This window comes from Haemaphysalis longicornis, unplaced genomic scaffold (genome assembly GCF_048455015.1).
Source record: "Haemaphysalis longicornis isolate Haplotype H1 unplaced genomic scaffold, Haemaphysalis longicornis Haplotype H1 scaffold_12, whole genome shotgun sequence".
Classification (NCBI taxonomy): Eukaryota; Metazoa; Arthropoda; class Arachnida; order Ixodida; family Ixodidae; genus Haemaphysalis; species Haemaphysalis longicornis.
The window spans coordinates 99,087,718-99,107,525 of NW_027526225.1; the positions used below are offsets into that span (position 1 = coordinate 99,087,718).

The 19,808-nt window shown below is 49.6% G+C and overlaps 3 protein-coding genes across 3 annotated transcripts; 1 reads left to right on the top strand and 2 right to left on the bottom strand.

Moving 5' to 3' along the window:
- Positions 1 to 1,241: 1,241 nt before the first annotated feature.
- Positions 1,242 to 2,436, bottom strand: LOC144163070 (BBSome complex member BBS2-like). The gene is made up of 2 exons (XM_077693869.1): positions 1,694 to 2,436; positions 1,242 to 1,544 (listed from the first exon to the last, which is right to left on the bottom strand). Exons 1-2 carry the CDS (start codon positions 2,111 to 2,113, stop codon positions 1,500 to 1,502), a joined length of 465 nt encoding a protein of 154 aa, XP_077549995.1. The 5' UTR covers positions 2,114 to 2,436; the 3' UTR covers positions 1,242 to 1,499.
- Positions 2,437 to 6,193: 3,757 nt separating this feature from the next.
- On the top strand, positions 6,194 to 9,057 carry LOC144163074 (tax1-binding protein 3 homolog). The gene is made up of 4 exons (XM_077693872.1): positions 6,194 to 6,388; positions 6,572 to 6,700; positions 6,798 to 6,875; positions 8,803 to 9,057. Exons 1-4 carry the CDS (start codon positions 6,344 to 6,346, stop codon positions 8,911 to 8,913), a joined length of 363 nt encoding a protein of 120 aa, XP_077549998.1. The 5' UTR covers positions 6,194 to 6,343; the 3' UTR covers positions 8,914 to 9,057.
- A 7,325-nt stretch (positions 9,058 to 16,382) lies between these two features.
- LOC144163072 (proteasome assembly chaperone 3-like) lies at positions 16,383 to 18,434 on the bottom strand. The gene is made up of 4 exons (XM_077693871.1): positions 18,200 to 18,434; positions 18,033 to 18,134; positions 17,865 to 17,948; positions 16,383 to 16,724 (listed from the first exon to the last, which is right to left on the bottom strand). The coding sequence occupies exons 1-4, from the start codon at positions 18,275 to 18,277 to the stop codon at positions 16,557 to 16,559; spliced, it is 432 nt and encodes a 143-aa protein (XP_077549997.1). The 5' UTR covers positions 18,278 to 18,434; the 3' UTR covers positions 16,383 to 16,556.
- Positions 18,435 to 19,808: the final 1,374 nt, after the last annotated feature.

Sequence of the window (19,808 nt, forward strand, 5' to 3'; positions counted from 1 at the left end):
AATTGTAGTGTATAGCCGTATCATGAACATCTGAGGACCCGTTGGTTACGGAGACACTGCTAGTAAATTCAGGTCAGCGTAACTACAATCGACTCCATCATACGCCCGTTCCGCGACGCTGGCCTGTGAAACACACCTGGCGCTTATACAGATCGAATATACCACACTAAGGTCGCGCCAGAAACATTTATACTCTCGTAAACACACCCGATTTGCGAACAGAGTGACTGCTCCACATAAACACTGATTTCAAACGCCCGCAAACGGTAAATCTCAGGCGTGAACGTGCCGCAAAAGCAGCGGCGGCACTGGGAAGCCGGACGCGGACTCCCGCGCCTGCTTTCGAAACGGGTCGCTAGGGGGATTTCAGTGGCGCCCCTACAGGCCGCGCTCGAGGCGTATAGTCGGGGGTTGTCGTGCGTCCCTTGGTCGGCGTCCGCAGCGCGTCTGATGATGATTGTGGCATGATGCACCTAGGGATTGGCAAACTACTTAACGTCGTGCGCCCCCGGAAATGCTCTGCATTTGATCGTGCCCCTCGCGAGGGGGATGTTTCAATGCGTCTTCCTACTGGCCAGTACACTCGTCGCCATCTGTCGGATGTTGTGCGAACCCTTTGCGGCTGATGGCGCGCGATTTGAAACGACATTTGCATATGATCAAACTGAAAGGCTCTCCAAGAAAAACAAATACCATGGCCAGAGTTTCTGCAGTGGATGTAGTTTTAAGTATGCACTTCTTAAGCGACCCTGAACCTGCGTCCACCGGCGATGTCCGCGCACGTGGAGATGGGCGCGCGCAGCCTGGCCGCTGACATGGCACATACCCACGTGGGGGATTGGCCAAGAATCGGGCGTGAGAAGGGCTAATGCACCTGCTTAAAGGAGTACTGACACGAAATTTCAAAGCTGAGATCCGCTCTAGCAATCAAGTACAACGACAACACAAATAGGTGTCTGTATATAAATGCATCTTTCTTTCTTTGTAGTTGTGTGTGTGTGTGTGTGTGTGATCTCTCTTTCGCGAACATTACCGAACCGCGCAAATTCAACTCGTGCATTCGCACTTTCACATTCTTCCCCTCGGGGAAATGCGGGGAATTTTTTTGTTTAGCTTCTGCAACTACGTTAAGGGCTTTTTGTTCAGTATGCAGTCATTTAAAAGCACCACAACGCGATTAAATTAAGTACAACCAACTTTCGCTCTGGCTTGTAATTGAAAACACATGCAGGGCAGCGAGGTTGGGATTTATTGTTCAATAGGCTGCCGGCAGCAGAAGAGCAACTTCATCCACCACGGTAGAGTGGTCGGTGCGTTCCTGGTCGGGGTTCCTGCGTTCCTGCGGTCGTGGTGAACTTTTACGCCAAAAGCGAAAGCTTGCAGTGGCCACAACCCCTTCGGACATCTTTTCGCGCGCAACATCTCTCCTTCCTCGCGACGTCGACGGTGTGGCTGTAGAGCGCGAGGATGTAGGTGATCTGGTGTTCCTCTTGCGCTTTTTAGTCATCTCGCCTTTCCGTTAAAGCCGCCTCAGCGGACGGAGGCTGCGACAAAATCGGCGCAAAGAAAACAGCGCTTAATCAGCAACCAGGACGATAGCCGTTGGCCCGAGCGCGAAACACCGACGAGAATCGAAGCAGCGCGCGTGAGAACCAGAAACGTTTATCAAATACGGCCACAAGGCCCCGCCTACCTCCCTGAAGAAGAGGTCGCAGTTGTTCTCGACGTCGTAGGCCAGCAGCGCCGTGGGCGTGCCGACGAGGAGCACGTCCTCCTTGGCTCCCGGCTTGAGGCTCTCGGCGGCCACGCAGCTCACCGTCTGGTTCACGTTCAGCAGCCACACGTCTCCCGAGGCCACGCCCTCCCAGCGGTCGCCCTGGTGCTGGTCCGCCGGATGATGCTCTCCGGACACGCCCGTGTTGTTGTGCACCAGCACCTGCAGGTGTGAGGGGAGGCAGGAGTGCGCTCCTCTGCCGCAAGATGGCACCACGAAAAATTCCCCCGCATTTCCCCGAGGGGGAGAATGTGAAAGTGCGAATGCACGGTTGTCGGCCCGCTTGCGGCGCTTGCGCTCGGCCCCCGCAGCCCACCGCCTCGCCGCCTTCTCTTCCATCTCTTCCGTCGGGTTTGTAGTATCACGTGTACACCACGCAGTTATCAAGCCGCTATAACGCCGCTGAGTCGCCAACGCACGCCGCTGACGACGTAGTTTGAATGCGTTAAAGATATAAGGCGCGTCTCTAACACTGATATCAGCGTCGCGTCCGTGGCTTGGTCGGTAGAGCGTCGCGCTGCGGCCGCAAAGTCCTCGGATCGAAACCTGGCGCCGGATGCTGTTTCTTTTTTAAATATAGAGGAGCACTGCGGACGCCGCCGCCGCCGACGCCGCCGCCGCCGGCGGTGGATGGTTTGGGGTCGCTTATAAAGTGCATTCGCACTTAAAAGCGTAAAAATGTAAATAAGACACACATTTATGCGAGTGCAGCGCGCGAGCCGCTGAGCAGGCGTGCTGGTGGACGAAATAACCCGATCACGCATGCAGGTCCGGGCGTGAGGCCCGGTATGCCACGTCAACCCAGCCGAACGTTCGAACGCGCAGCGCCTGGCTCAAACGCCGAGAAATGGGAGGGGGGCCAGCCTGGTATGCCACGTCAACCCAGCCGAACGTTCGAACGCGCAGCGCCTGGCTCAAACGCCGAGAAATGGGAGGGGGGCCAGCCCGGTATGCCACGTCAACCCAGCCGAACGTTCGAACGCGCAGCGCCTGGCTCAAACGCCGAGAAATGGGAGGGGGGCCAGCCCGAAGGCGAGGCGGAAGGCAGACCGCGGCGCCCAGGGGGGGGGGGGGGGGGGGGGGCAGGCCTACCTGGATGTCAGGCGACACGCAAGGCAAGGGCAGGAGCCAGGCAGGGTGTGACCGGCCACATCGCCTAACCGCTTCTGTCTGGCGGGCGCAGCGGGTGGGCGCGAGGGGCGTGCATGCGCGAGCGGCCACGAGGGGCTCGCGGGTGGAACGACGCACGTGCCTTTACCACTCATCATCATCGTCGTCGCCGTTATCATCACCACTGACGAATAGACGGTGCAGAAACCGCGGGTGGTTCAAAAATGTTGCCGAGAGGTGCCTATATAAAGAACGCATGATTCGCGAGCCTTTTTAAGTTGCCGGTTGGTATCACGAACTAAGCCTGAACGTCGTAAGTGAGGAAACGCGTGGCTGCTGCCCAATCAGATCAAGTTGCTAGACCAACTATCCACGATGTTTTATTTTTCTTTCACTTTTTTCTCGCTAAAGGCGCATAGCAAGCAGTAAGACATCTATGCCATCCCGTAACCATGATGCTTCCAAAGCACACAATGTGACAGTCTCGTGCTAGCTTCATGTACTCAGTGGTTTGCTGCTAACCTGCATGAATATAGTTTGCGGATTCAGAAAGTCGCTTTAAATCAGATTACGAAGATTCTAATTAACGAGATACGAGCTGAACAGTGTTTAAGCTAAGACTAACACTGCCACTGCCATGTCTGACTCGCCCTTTCACTTGAAAGCTCAAGTCCCTGTGCGCCCAGCAACTGAAATTGTAAGCGCTTTCAGCAGCAGGAACCTAGCGCCGCTAAGGGGTTTCTGAAAAAAAAAAAATAGCAAAGCCCCGCTCTCGATTCCCGCTTCCAAGCGTAGATCCACAAAAGGGTTGCCGAGTGCGCGAGGACTACGTCGCCTGCTTCGAACCTTGCACGCCGGAACGACTCGAATGCTAGTTCGCGAGAAATTAAAGCAAGCCTTTTGTGCCACGAAGAACGAGCCTAGCTGAAGAGCTGCAAGTGTGCTATCGAGCAATGGCACTGTCCACCCTAAAAGCGAATAAATGAGCTAGCCAGGAAGACATTATAAGCGCGCGAAGGAACAGCCACGTTGCGTTAAGAGCTCAAGAAAGAGGAACAGGTAGGTGTAGCAGCTGCGCCACTAATTCGAACTCAGGTAGTCCGGAGGGGACCGCGGAGGACCCGACCTGTCGAGAACGGGGGCTCGGAAGACGCGAGGAAGGGACACAGGATGAGGGAGGGGCCGCCCACTACCAGGCGGGCTCCTCGGGGCAGGCCGCCGGCCCTGGCGGACGCTTCGGAACGCGACCGGTCAGCTGGCGCGGGCCGCGGCCACTGCTCGTGCAACGGAGCGAGCCCAGCTCGCGCCAGAACGAGCTGCCCCGCGCCGTCGGTTGGTTGGTTGGATCCGTAAGTAATGGCGCGTACCCACGCGGGGGATTGGCCAACAAGCTGCCTGTAATGATTACGCTGTTACCCGGTTTATTTTAGAGAGAGAGAGAGAAAAAAAAAGTGAAGTACGAAAAAAATATTGAGAGAAGGAAAAGCAAAGCTTTGGATAGAAAAGGATAGTCAGGAAAAAAAATTGCGAATGAAGATATAGCTGTCTAGCAGAGCATACGGCCTGTCGCCGCAACAAAGGAGTGGAAGGCGATCACATCTCTCTGGCGATATCCTAGGACGGAAGCACCAAGGGAAAGAATAACGGTTAAAGATAAAGGGAGATTCAGCCGATTAAACGTGTATTTAAGGTGCGTGCGTCGCATCAAGGAAAAGCTGCGGCAAGTTAAAAGAAAGTGTTCTATAGACTCAATGAAAGTGTTTCTCTTTCACTGGTTCAGTGCTTTGTGTGCAGGGGCCGGTGCCCGTTGCTTCTGTGCCTTCCCAGAGAACAGCCGGCTTCTTGAACAGCTCTATAAAAACGGGACTGTCAGGTCCGCAGCGAAATTTTCGGCTTTAATTGTTGTATAGTTAGCTTTCGCTTTGAAGCTGGCTTCACGGCTGTTCTTGCGTGTACAGACGCCGCGGCGACACACAGACTTTTGGGGCTTCCCTTCTTGCACTGACGTCACTGTAGCTGTGAACTTATCCGCGGCGGAAGGCTGCGAACTCATCTGCCGCTCTTATCTAGAGCAGCACTGGGAGGCCGGAGAGCGGTGCATCAGAAAGGGTGGTGGTGCCGTCATTCGACTGCCCCATTCTTCTCAGTCAACTGGCGACCAGCTGCCTTGAAGACGGTGAAGGTAAGCGGCGTTCGGAAAGTGAATAGCGACGTGCCCACGTACCACACGCGAGCGATTATTGCCGGGGTACGCTGGACAATGGGGGAATCTGCGAGCGTTGTGGTGGCTGTAACGGAGAAGGTGTTACAAAGGCAGGGACCTGAATTTTGTTATCGCCCATATTTAATGCGTGGTTCAAGCTTGCACGGTTTTTACCTGAATTGGGGATCATATTAGCTCAGCTGAGATATCACCGGGGGTCTACGTGCAAACCGTTCTTCTGGTCTAGGGTGTGTGTGAATTCATTCCCCGTAGGAATGTGGGATACATAAAACGTGCGGGATACGTGAACCAGGGGCGTGTAGGGAACTCGTTAATTTTACTGCAGAAGAATGTGATTCCAAAGAGTGGCTGTCATACGGTTCGTGCAGAAATACGAGATGAGAAAACGATAGCCATGGTTTCATACCTGTGTCCGCTCTTGTCAGCTGGAGTGCGCGTGAACTAATCCCACGTCCTGCGGAGGGTTTCACCGGCGCGCTGTGACACAGGTGCACTCGCTCGCGAAGACGGGTCGGGGTCAAAGGTCACGAGATCGTTTAGACGCCGCAACGTTAAAAAGACATGCAGGTAGCCAAATAAATTCTCTGCAGAATATCCCGATTCAGTGAAGTGGAACGCTTTCATCGCGATGCGGCGCTGCATTTCTTGCTTGGAAGAATTCCACGCCTGCATAGAAGCCTGTTCGGTAGTTCGTTGTTCGTGAGTACAAACCACTTTTTCGCTGTCTGCGCGGGCACCAATCTTCCATAGCCGCTGTGTTTCACATACAGTTTGCTCAGGTGGACTCTACCTTGATACTGATCTAGTGTTTCCGCGATAAGTGGCCGACCGAAATCTTGCTCTCGTCACTCGCGCTGTTATCCTGCACTTTACAAAACAGTGGCGTGCCATCCTGTGCTTATTTCACGTTAACGCGCGTTTGCAACTCCCGCCTTTCTCCCCGTGCCTCGCGTTTTGGTGACGTCACGCATGAACCAACAGAAATCTTCGTCGTGATTGGTCGCCGCAGGGTCCCGATGTCACCTGCACTTCCGTATGTGTTTCCGTGGTTCCGTTGACGCTCGTACGTCCTCTTCCGCACGACCAGAACGACTGCACTGTGTGTTGCTAGTGCAAGCGCGAGTAACTGGCGCACCACTGCAAGCGCGAGCAGTAAAACGCACAAGTTCACGATCACCGGTGGCAAGGCCACGGCGGCCAGCTGCTGAAACGCCCTCACCGTTCCCTCGAAGGCGATGGCCTTTCAACACCAGCCAGGCACTGCGATGCAGTGTCTCAGTGTAAGTGCCCATCCCTTGGCGCCTTATTTTCCGCGTCGTCAAATACGGGCCGGGATCTTCAGTAGGCTGCAGACGATCTAAACAATACGACGCTAAACAATCCGACCCCGTAGTAAATTGGTTTATAATGTTTTATGGCAGTGCGGAGGATTTTGGGTCATTTGTGCGCACTTCGTTTTGCAGATCCCCATAAAGCTTGCGAAAGAAGTTGGCATCGACTCCGAAGGCAGGGAAGTAATGAAATGCGGCTTCAAGATTGGAGGCGGAATTGATCAGGATTTCACGCGAAGCCCACAGGGATACACCGATAACGTGAGTACGCCCCCCCCCCCCCCCCCCCCCCTTTTTTTTTGTTTTTTTCGTGGGGCTCTGGCTGGGTGGTCGGTTGACGAAATTGCCTTTACCGCAGGGAATCTACGTCACAGAGGTTTACGAGAGCAGCCCAGCAGCGAAGTGCGGCCTCAAGGTTCACGACAAAATACTCCAGGTACGAATGGAAAGTGGACGCGCCCTGTTCCTTTTCTGTGCGTGTGCGCAGTAATTTCTTCGGATAAAAAAAAAAAAAGCTAGGGGAATTGTGTATAATTTGTGGTATGCATTTGCGGGAAACGTGGCACCATAACGTATGGACAAACGAACCGAGTGCAACCAGCAACCCTCTCATTTCGCGCGGAAATATTGTTGAAATCTGCCTTGAGGCGTGTCAAGCGAGTGCCTGTTTTCGGTTGCAGCGTCTGGCAGTGCCGTACGCACACGACGCGCTTGGAAAACGTCCAGAGGTACAAAAATGCTGTGGGTGCCAGAGGCCTTCATTTGCTGACTTTCATCACTGCAATTGATTTACTATGTCCAAGGCTTCAATTAAGGAATCTGCCGTAGTTTCTCGCTTGTTGCTTGCTGCGATGAAAAGGAAAACAAAATGGTTTGGCTAGCCCTGAGCTCTGCTCTTGCACTGTGGATATATTGAAACCTTGATCGTACAGCAAAATATCAACGAGAATGAAAATGTTTGAAAGTGAGCCACTTGCTTGCTCCACTTACCGTGCCAAGCTCATGCCTCACTCACTGTTACTACTGATTACATTTCCCTCAGTTATATCTCTGACCAGCTAGTGTTGTTGTGGCAGGGCAGAGCCAATTTTCTCTTTTCTAAAAATCCTCACGACCAGAAGATAAGTAGACTCCTCCAACAGCCAAGCCTTCTCGGCATTTTTTTCCCCAAGATATGAGGTCTTGAAAAGGCAAAGAAAGTTGATTGTTAGCATTGAATGGAATGAGTGTTTATTGAAAGGGTAAGGTCGCCAGTTAGTTGCGCTGCGACATGCCGAGTCGGAAGTGTGCCAAACTTCTGAGGCTATGAAATCGTACATATCAAAAGTGACGGCGAGGTAGTTATAAAACAGATGCGTAAACATTTAGGGAAAACTAGACTATTCATGCAATTGCCACTGCTTTCATACAGGGCTGCAGTGAATAGTTTACGAGTTAGGTTGCAGGTACACATATGTGCACAAAAACAAAACTGCAAGCTCAGAAACTTCTTCACAGAGCTGACTGCAGCGCAAATGCAACTATGAATTCTTATTGTGCAGTGCACTAAAAAAAAAATGGACCTTGAGAGATCCAGGAGGCCCACGAAACTACCGTATGCCCAGAATACCATTTATTTTCTGGCATTGTAAGCCAAATTGTTTTCTTTTGTTGCGTGTAGTGATAACTCACACACCTTAGAAAACACGTAAGAAAATAAAGCCATGTTGCAGCGTCTGAATTGTCCCTGCAGTGTTCAAGAAATCCACTCGTTTCTTCCAATTTCAGTGCTGTTGCAAGTTTGGCAACGATACTGCTAGGGCATTGCTTCAATAGAATTTTTACTATCCAGTGGAATGACCTGCTGGTGCATGATGAGCTTTCCCACGATGTGGTGGCGGATTGGTCCGTTTAGCAAGTCCTTGAAGCCTCTGCAGTGAAAATGGAGGCCTTGCCACTTATGTGTACTTTCCCTAGTGTTAATTAGCCAAGTTTTATCCGACACAGTGGCTAAGGCGTTGCGCTGCTGAGCATGAGGTTGCGGGTTCGATTCCCGGCCGCGGCGGCCGCTTTTCTGATGGAGGCAAAAATGCCTGTGTGTACGAGATTTCCACACACGTTGAAAGATCCCCAGGTGGTCAAAATTAATCTGGAGCCCTCCACTACAGCACACCTCATCGCCTGCATTGCGTCGGCACGTTAAACCCTCGAATCAATTAATTAGCCAAGTTTAGATGCTTAGAGGACACCTTAGAGAGATCTGTATAAAAACTATTTTTCTTTCTAGCATGGGCCTTTGTAGATGTGCAAGCAGCTCGTTGTGGTTGCTGTACCACAAGATGTTAGACGCATCGGACGCTAGGTACATGCGAAGTGTCTTGCAGGTGAACGGCTACGACTTCACCATGGTGACACACAAGAAAGCAGTGGAGTACATCAAGAAGCACCCCGTGCTGAACATGCTGATTGCCAGGAAGGGAGTCACCCACTTCTGATAAAGCGCCTGCATGGCGCAGCCTCGAAAGCGGCGGTGGTCCACCTCACCGGAGCTGCAGCTGCTGCCAGCCATCCATCGTCGGAGTTGTAGAACTGTTCTGTTCTCCCCACCCCCACAGCCCATCCCTCACGTTTATCATCGTGTGGTCGTCCTGGACTGACGACATTATGTTCATTGTGCAAATCGCTTTTACCCCTTTTATCAACACCCTTCCAAGGGTGACACCAGTGAAACTGTGCACCCCTAATGTTCCGTTTTCCCCGATACAGTTTCTGCATTTGTCCAAGCCATGGAAGTGTTTGGTGGGAAAATCTGAAAGCAAAGTAATTTAGCTAGCTTCAGCTTCATTTCCGATTATACCTTTTTTTTTTTATTTTTCATTTTTGGGTTAGAAGCAACACTTTAAGGTGATGCCGTCAACTTCATTTTTCAGGATATTTCAAAAGAAGGCCATGTTCACAGCCTTCTCAAGGATTAGTTCAAAATTAGTGAAGGGAAGTTGGGCCTTTGATCTTTAGCTTGATCATGATTCCAGTGACACTTCCCGTTCTGCTAACATTCATGTAGGAATCATGTCTTCATAACATTTAAAATACCACCTGCCGACTGCTTTTTATATTACCATGGAAACGCTAAATACACCGAGGTCAGTAGTGCACGTTCATGAAATACCCATTTTTCATCGTAGTTGACTCGAGCACGTGCTCTTTAAACTTGGCCTACGTTCAAGCATGCAACATGCAAATAGGCGGTGACATCATTAGACATTCACTTCGGATTGTACTGGAAGTGTACCACGGTTGTATTGCTTTCATCGTACTGCCAACACCCTGCCACGCACAAGCAGCATTTGTGAAAAAGTGTGTGGAGTTTTAAAGCGGCAGCTGTTTTTGCCAATTTTTCCAGCGGTAGCAGCTCTTGTCCACGTAGCTTCTGGTGGCACTTGCACATGTATCTGCGAAGCACTCCCCACTGCACTTGGTGGTTCCTCATGGCCGCTGCAGCCTGCCTCACAGACTGCACACTTGGTCACCTTCTGTACTGCTAGAATAGGGCCATAGTTACGTTTGTCTGCGTGCTCAGAGTAAGTGTTTGCTTCCATTGATGTTGCAATGTTGACTTGTCACTGGTTAGCCGGCTGGCACTAGCCACAGCTGTCGTGTTGGATGTTCAGTGGGCTACTTGTAGAGCCACCAAAGCTTTAATATATTATACACATATTATACGAAGAGTGCGTACATTATATAAGTATATAGTAGTCCTGTTATTCAATGCATGTTGGTTGTTCTGTTGTGCTAAAAGGTTGCTCTCCGGGCAGCGCAAACGACGTGTGCACTTGTAGGCGTGCGGCTACATTCCAGCTAGTGCGAGGAATATCCCTGTGCTAAAGGTGCAGCTACAATGTCCAAGGCCGCCTTTATTTTGTCGTGCCTGTTAATTTTGGTGAGATGCCTCAGGAACGCAAATTAAAGCTGAACTTGCTGATTGGGCCTATGTGAGGAGTGATTTTCTTGATGGCCATCCCATCTGGCATGCCTTTTTGCATAGCGCGACTAGGGAATAATCAGTGGGCAGTTTTTGCCTAGAACAAGTTCCGTGATCTCGGCAAGACGGCTGCCAAAAGGCTCGTGACTGCAGCTCTACAATGTTGCTACTACTGCACAGCATACTGGAACAGAATATATTTGGCGCAGTTTAGCAGTGCAAAGCTACCAACTTCCCTTAATGCAGGCCTAAGTTTTTCTTAGTAAAACACGGGCATTTTGTTTGGAAACAATATTCCCCAGCTCTTGCTGGACATGTGCCCTTTTATTGTACGTTGGCCAAATTTTTTTGCAAGGGTGCAGTTGCAAGGTTGTTTGAATCCGTGACCATTTTGCGCATTGGAGATCCCCAGTGGTCGAAATCAATCCAAAGCCCTCCACTATGGCACGCCGCTAAACCCCCAAAATTTGAAAAACCCTTCATGACTTACGGACTCCAGAGCCAACCCACTCTAACCAATTTGCCCGAAGACTGTATTGCAAGGGACTGGACACTGAGTGCTCCATTCAGATTCAACAGTGGCCTTTAGCCACTATGGCTACATATGTTTTTATTTTTGTAATGTGAAAGCGTTGCTTGACTTGGTAGGTGGAGCATCCAGTGCTGCCGGCAGCATAACCAAAAGACTGCAGATAAAATTGTCAACGGTGCAATTTGAACAAAAGTAAAACAAATCAGTAAAAATGGAAAGTGGGTAAATTTGTGTCTGGGCTGGAATCGCACGCCGGAGCTCCAGGATGAGAGAGACGAGCTCCTGAACACCACTACAGCTGGTGAGTTGTGCAGGAGTGAGACAGCAGAGTCAGATTTGGGAGCAGTTTTTGGAGCAGCGAAATCTCGATTTTGGTGCAGAAGAGCCTTGATTTGGAGCAGAAGAATGACATTTATTATGTCACCTTAGGAGCCTAAAAAATCGCATTTTTGCCGACTAGGGGTTGGAAAATGAAGCGCCCTTTTTAGTAATCTGTTTCGAATGTCCATAAGACTGAAACATCCTTTCAAAAAAGTTTTTTCTATTTTTCTACCAGAGTATCACAATGTACGAACTGCACCACCTTCTTACAAACCACTTTTAAATTCTTACGCTGTATGAATAGATAGCGTGAAGTCCCATTGAAACTATCTAATCCAAAAACTAAGCAATCGTAAGGCATTAATACCATCATGCGAATGCCAAATTAAATTTTTTGTAATTCCAGACTCGGTTTTACGCACAAGTGTAGAGCCACGGCGAAAGTTGTGCAAAACGAAGTGGCAGTCGTCGCACCCCACCAGCCCTCCCATTAAAGGGGTCCTGAATTACCTTCCGCCGATGCGTGGATGTACATGTAACCAAAAAAAGCAATGTATTAGCAATCTCCTCCCGCAAGAATTTTGTTGAAGCGATGAGTATTAGCTGAGAAATCGTAAATCAAAAACCGCACATTACCGTCGCGCCGCGTTTCCTCCTCCTTTCAACTTACTCTCCGCTGTTGATGGCGAGCGAGCCTTCCCTCCCATGATGCTGCGCTCCTCGGCGGTGACGTACTTCCGCTATTGCGCTGCTCACACAGCCGTCTGCTACGGGCAAGCTTTGTTGACACCATGAATCCAGCACTCCGCTCAAGGCTGGAAAAGCGAACGAAAAATCTGGCCCCATGTGTGCGGCGGCCTGGCCTTGCCCTTTCGCGGTGTAACGTTGCTGCAGAACTTTGCTATCGGCGGCACGCGACTTTTTATCGGCGGCGAACTCGCAGCCGCACGGGGAGGATCCTGCGCTCGCTCCCTTGGATGCACAGCGCACTGTTTATCCAAGAAGCGCCGTATCAGATGTGGCCCCGCTGGTGCCGGGTCTCATTTTGTGGCGGTGGTAATTCCTGCCGGCGGCATGTGAAAAAGACATTTTAAACCGATACAGAACCCGTGCACAAAACGCCAGTTCAGCTTGGGGCGACGCGTGGTGGAGAGCGGCAACGTTGGCAAAACATGCTCCGCCACGGCTCTGAGCTTCCTCGCGCTGGAGCGAGCACCATTTCTTTGACAATATCAAACAACGGTTGCCCTGGCAACAAGGCACAAATTGCTCTAGAAGTCAGTTACGGTTGCGTGATCCCGGTTCAGCTTGGGGCCCCACCTCGCGGCATATGGGCACTGCAGGCATACTACTCACTCCCATTTGGAAGTGCGAGATGCGTTTGGCATTACAGGAGGCGATGGTGTGTGTGTTGTGGACGCCTTTGTTTCGCGATGAAATGCGACGTTGTGCTTCTGCGGGTGGATAGTGCTTCCCATGGTCTGGATTATCTTTCTCAAGCGGCGCACGACTCAACCTCGCATGGGGTATGTGCAGTGTGCGTGGCTAAAAGCCATCTTGGCTTGTGCGCCAGAGTTAAGTGACTTGCTGTTCGTCCCCACAAACCGCGCGCGAGGTGAGTGCCGAATTTACGAGGGGCAGGAGGAGGCAACCCATCGTCTGTCAATCGCGGTTCGGACTTGCAACGCATGTTGTGACGTTGTGTTCGTTCGAAACGCATCTCTGGATTGTTTGGAAGCTGAATAAAATGTATGCGTCAAACCCGGGCATTCGGCTCAGGGCGTTCTCTGCGATTGCAAGAAAGAAGTGCCACGGGGCTTCAACGCTTTCTTTATGGAACGTACTCAAGTAAGAGAATATTCATGTCGTGTTATGGCTCTGTTGCATTCAATACGAACGGTTAAGCGTTTGTTTACACTTGTTTCGTTTGTCGTAAAATGTCCAAGCACTCCGGCACTCCGCTGGCAGATCAGCCGGCGAGCCGACGCTGAGCAGACGACTCATCTCTTTGCCGGAAGTGCGTGAAAAAGCCGCCCAATAGCAGGATGTCTAGCTCATGACGAACATCTGGGAATCGATGATGTAGACATGTGAAGATGGCGGCGTCCAAAAACACTAAGGAAAGGGTGAGAAAAAAGCGACAAACTTTGCAACAAAAGTGTGAGCTTTCCGCGGCGCGTAAAAGAGTAATACTTGGCACAGATGATGTTGACGACCCAATCTAACGATTGCGCTAGCCAATTTAATGTGCTCAAAACACCTTTCAGGGCCCCTTTAAAATCCCCAAGGTGCATGTTCACTACGATTGTACTTTGCGTAATGTCGGTATGTTTAGCCACCTCCCTTTTGGCATTAAATTTCACTTCAGATAGATGAACCATTATTACTAGCGTGCCATAATAGCCCGTCCTTATATAGGACACCGCTTGAACATACTGCGGCGATGTAGCCTGCGCTGCCACTTCTGCAGTGTCGATCATCCCATTCCTGCCTCCCGCAAGCTCGCTGTCGAAGGCGGCAGTAACTCAGCGTTTTATAACACCGCAATGAGTCCGAAATTTCACTTCAAGCACGCGATCCGTGGGCACCACGTTGTTTTCGATGAACTGCTGTCTTTAGAGTCGCGCAACTTCCCGCAACAGATCAAATGACTAAATGTAAACCCAGCCACCCCCATAACCAAAACCACAGTAGAGCCTGAACCATGAGTAACTGCTTCGCCCAACGGCCATGTTTTTTTAATCTTCACCACCCCAAGATGCCGGCGCCCAATAATGTCGTTCGGGAGACACTGTGCTCTGAAAATTGTCATTTTTTAATAAACTTCAACAAGCAGTTTGTCTCCTCAGTACACGTGCTTCTTCTGCAGTACTTTGCAATGGTTGTTGATGGGAAAACTATAAATACTCACAGAAGATAACATGTGCAACCCGACAATGTGACTTTCTAAAAAACTGTCGGGGACAATTTTATGCGGCTTTTTTATTGAACGATCAGGCAATTAAAACTTTACGAACAGCATCACCTCGGGGGTGCTGGAAAATTATGCTGCCGGTAAGCATTTTTTCCCACTGAAACTGACGGGAGCGTTAAAATCCTTAGCTCTCGTACTTTTTGGAGCAGTTTGGCGCAATTCTTGCAATTTTCAAGCTTTTGGAACAGCCTGTAGCAGGAAAACAAATTTGTATCAAAACTGCGCAATATGCGCAGCTGTCTCACCCCTGGTTGTGGCCTCAGACTTGAAACTGGTTCGAGGCTTGTACTGAGGCCTCTATGAGTAATGCGAGCACATTAATGGCAAAAGTACGATTAAGCGAGCTGCAAAGTATTATCCCACTATACATATGCTTAGTGATGCGAGTATGCGCCAACCTGACGTTGGTGGCATTACCGTGCAGCTGCAATACAGACTACAGAGGATATTTTTTTTTTTGTGCTGCCTATAGCATTTGCACAGCCAAGGCCAGATTCTGGTAAAACACCTTCCAATTGCATTCTGTTTGTTCCCATTTGGAGCACTGGGGGCAGCAAGACACCACGACTTGCACTTGAATGGCCTATCTGAATGCAGCCATGGCCCTCTCGGGGACCAGAATGAAATGGGGAAACAAGACGGCAGAAACAGCGCAATGGATCGGACGAGGATGTGTAACAGGACGAAGCACTGTTGCTACTGTTTTTGAAAATGTACCAGCAAGCCCAAATTTCTACCTTGTTGATATAGTCTTGGGTTGGAACTAGTCAGCGGTAACTAGCTCCTTTTTTCAGTAACTTGTAACTGCAACACTGTTACTTCTTTACAGAGTAACTGTAACAGGAAATACCGTTACCGTTACTTGCTTTTTTAATAGAAAACTATCCAACAGCAGTATTCGTTAAATGCCAACCCACAGTTTGCACGTTTTACTTGTTCAGACTTTCTCTCTCCACCTTTCAGCTTTTGGAAACTGCACGGCTCCTCTCGCAGTTTAGGAGAGGAGGTTACTAAGAAAATGGATTACCGTTGCAGCAAAAGACAGCGGTCAGAGGTCGGTCTTAGAGGTGATGTCTAAAACTAATACTTCGTTTTGAGTGAGCAGGGAGAAAAAAAAAATGGATATTAGACCTCCGAAATGAGGGAAGCTCTCGAATGCCAACTTTGAGAAACAACTCATCCTAAGTTACAATGACTTTTGCAAATAAATTCCCTGACACCAAGGGTTCATCAACAAAAAAGTTGATGCAACAAAATGAGGTGCACACAATTGGTGCTGGGCTTGAGTGTGCCCCTATTTCATGAGTGTGGCCCTTTCATCAGCTCTATAATTTGGTTTGTGATATATTAGTTTTATACAACAATGAAAAAGTAACGGCGGCGTTACTTTTTCAGAGTAACTGTAACAAGTCACTTCTAAAGTTCTGTAACTGCAACCGTAACAGTGTTACTTTTTACTGGTAACGTGCCCATGACTGCTTGGTGAAAGGAAATAAAAGAAGTTTCTTGAGAGTCTGGCTTCCTGGGTAGAGATACAGCACAACTGAGAGCAAACTTATGAGCAAGAGGATATGGGAGCCAAAACACATTCTTTGGTTACATGGAGCAAGTACAGTTTGCACACATATGAACATGGTACGTATATCTGTTCTTTCGTTAGCCGTCTGCCTGTCGTGCTTTAGACTGCACTCTCCCACCTGGTTTCAGAACAGCACACGTGTGTCCCACAGGCACGCAAGTGAAGGGCCATGGCCGATGCAGAGGTGCTTCTCGGCTGCGAAGGCACTAGCACCATTTTAAGGCAGAAGCCCTAAACGTTCCATTGTGTAAGACGTCCGCAATGCTGTTGTCTGATGGAGGAAATGGCTGCTGCTGCTGCTTAATAAGAACAAATACAAAGCACATTTGCATTCGTATGGGAATTAAACCACGGCCTTCAGAGTAGGAGCACAGTGCGATCGGTGCGATACCACCGCACTACCCAAGCACGTCGGTAGCAGCAGCAGTGCATGCGCTTGCTGACGTCGCATCGCACAACAGGTGAACTCGATGGAACGCGAGAAGAACAGGTGCACCGCAGCCACAAAGAGCTCTGATTCTGGAAAAGCTGTGCATGTCCGTCCATCTGAATAATTTATGCTGAAAGACGTAGAAATGAAAGCGAAGAAAAAGACTGTATTGCCAAGGGATGCCATAATGGCACCTAAGTAGACCTTGATGCCCCAACAAATTTTTCCTCCGCGCAACAACAGCCTGTTAGGAGCAACTGCACAGTCACAATGCACCAGGAACCAGCCGGTCCGGCAGCAGGGCCGCCAAGTGGCCACGGTCAGGGTCCCTGCCCCGATGGCCACAGCGATGCCAGCTCGACAGCCAACGCGTCCGCAGCGCTCCTCACAGTGGCCGGCGAGATTTCTTTCAGGGCCAGGCCCAGAAGAAGTGTCTTGGGGCACTGCATCTTGGTCGCTATGTGCCTGGCAGCAGCGTGCACTTCGGCCTGCAAAGCAGTGTTACACAGATGAATCGTGGCCCCGCTGGTGGGACGAATAGTTGGACATGACAGAACGTGAAACCCCCCTAGTCAGGAATGCAGTCTAATTACTAAAAAGAAGCGACATCAGAGCTGTACCGTGATTGCATATTTACTAGGGCATAAGTAGCAGATGTTCAAGCATGCAGGAAGCTGAATGTGCAGTAAACGTGACCACAGAAGCTCAAATGGAGATCCCCTTGCTAAGAGCACTTCAAACAGGCACTGCAAACCATAGCCAGTGACAATACTCTGTCAAGCTTTCCTTTTAAGGCGCAGCACTTTGGTGGCCATCTCTGGGCTGAGCCGCGTCCAAGTTAATGATGGCAAGTTAACGATGGCAAGATAACCAAGTTAACGATGGCAAGACCGACGAGGTGCTTGCATTCAGTTGGTATGAGTGTTTTTAGTGCTGTGTTTTTTTCAATAATGTGCTGCGGTAGGGCAGTGTGACAAAAGTACCTTCATATACTTTTAAAATGTATAGAAGGTCTGAAAGTGTGATGTTACTTCCTTTTAGGCTTTGGTACGCTTCCTATACCATTCATATAACACCGTCACATCCTACGTTCACAAAGAATTTTCGGTCTTAACTCTAAATGCCGAGCTATGACTATTGAAAAGGTGTGTGAAACACCAACTAACCCACCTCACTGCTTTACCACGAATAACAAAATTATTTTTGCAGTTATGCATGACAAAACATGGCAGCTAGAATGCTGTCTTCATTCTTCTTGTAGGAGTTGCGGGTGATACATTATTGGCATTCTGTCCAGAATTTGGTACAGCAGGTGGTGTCTCTCTGTTCGAAATATAAAATATATCTTTCTCCATCTTTTCAAAAGAGAAGTCAGCACCAATAAATTGCGAGATGAAATCACTGCAAGCCCCAAAACAAAAAAAGAAAATCGATGGCCATATATTAACGTTTTGCGTAGCTGCGGCTATCCAATAATTGTCAAAATGCCTGCGTCCACCTTCCGCACAAATTTGAACTTGGAAGCTTGATGCTGGACTAGCTGGGCACACGTGACATCTTCAAAAATGGCGCGGAAAACTTCCAACGAAAGAAGAGACGAGCACTGTGCGCGAATTTTTACACCTTACCTCATCCCGACCGAGCAGCACCTTGGTAGTATACACTGCCTCTTGAATTTCTCCGCAAGCCGCTGTGTCTTTCGTGACAAGCACCTGAAACGAATGACGCAGAGGAAACGAGAACAGCATTTACTGTGCCAGGTTCTGTTGCCCACATTTCTCATTTGAAATACTTACAAGGGTACCTATTTTCTTGAACTGAGAAATGACAACGAACAGCTTGTCTTCGAAGTTCATGAACGATATATCAGTGTCACGATTTTCAAGGCGAATGGACCTCTGAAACAGAAACAAACGAATTGCGGACGGACACGCTTGAACAAGCACGCGACCACACCACTCACCACAGCGCTAGGAACGAAAGCACCCGCGCCAGAGCCACTGGCACACTTGATGGGTGTGTCACACTGCGCTTCATTCATTGTTAAAGTTCGCTTCTCTTTGTTTACTTCACTGTAGCATGGGGTCAGAATACAGATTACTGGTCAGAATACAAACCGTAGAAAGTTAACCAGCTGCAAAGCTCAGCGTCAGAATTCGGTCCCTGTATGCACCCCCTATTAGAAGGGCAAGCGTACTGGCGCGTCATCTAGGAATAAAAATTAGGTTAAGTCTCCTGCCACGCGCGTGGCACGAGCTGCGCCCCCCTGGCAACAGCTGCTGCCACGCAGAAGTGACGTCAAGCTAAAGTAATCACGTGACTTCCTGTGACGTCACAAAACAAACGTCATATTTACGTCATTTGATCATGCCACTTTTTTGTGTTGACGACGGCAGCCGGGTGTTCGCGTCTTGTGTCCCGATGTTCTCCGCCCGTGGTTCGAATGGCAGGCCTGACGCATCGTTACGTCCTTATCTCCCTGTACAGCGGCTGCCTCGCGGCGCTTTTTTCTTGTTGGGAGGTGTGCTTGTAATTATTTAGATTGGGTATTTTTTGTGAACTTGCTGTTGCACGTCTTGGTAAGCCTAACGCATTGTTTTCTGCACGCTGCTTCGCCCCGCTTTTTACATGCTCCTAGAACTGTACTGTTGTCGTTTAATATTTTGTAAGCTTCACGTTGTTTTGCAGTTCGCGTGCTATTTGCTTTACGCGCCTGCATTTGTTGTCTACTTGTGCCTCGCTTCTTCCATGCCAAGCCTTGTGTTCTGATTCTGGAGTGGTGGCTCAATTATAAAACGTAGGGATCAGTATTTTCCATCGCGTAAGCTTCACGTTGTTTTGCAGTTCGCGTGCTATTTGCTTTACGCGCCTGCATTTGTTGTCTACTTGTGCCTCGCTTCTTCCATGCCAAGCCTTGTGTTCTGATTCTGGAGTGGTGGCTCAATTATAAAACGTAGGGATCAGTATTTTCCATCGCGTCGCGCCGTAGCGAGCGACGTAGTGTCAGCGTGTGCACGAATCGAGTGTCGTCAGGTAGCGCACGGCATCATCGAACGCAATCCGATCTCGCATGTAGCTTCTGCAATTTTTCCCCCGGGGCAGTAGTACTGTCGCCGAGAAATGTATCCTGACTATTCCACAGAAACGATCTGTGCACGTAGCGCTGCAGAATCCGTGCAGGGAGCGCAGTTGCACTTCCGTGGGTGGAGCCCAACTGCCCGTCCAAAGATATATCTATTCAAGATACCACTGAAACCATTCGCTGACTGGCTGGCTTCTTGTGCAAGGAGGCTCAAGCTCCAACTGTGCAAGCATGGGAGAAGTGCAGCCGATAAGATCGCCGTGTGAGCCAAGTTTGGAACTTCTGCTAATAGTCCTTTAAAAGTCGTGTGCATAAGGTTAACAAGTGAAAATTCAGTTATTGTTCATCTATGCTCAGATTTGTTGCTTAGTACCATTGTGCTTTCAACTTAGGAAGTCTTAATGGAATGATAGGCAAGGCTTAAAATTACTGCTTGGCTCTTATTTCCCTTTCCTTCGCTCCAGTACCTTTCGCCTCCTCTAACCTGGTT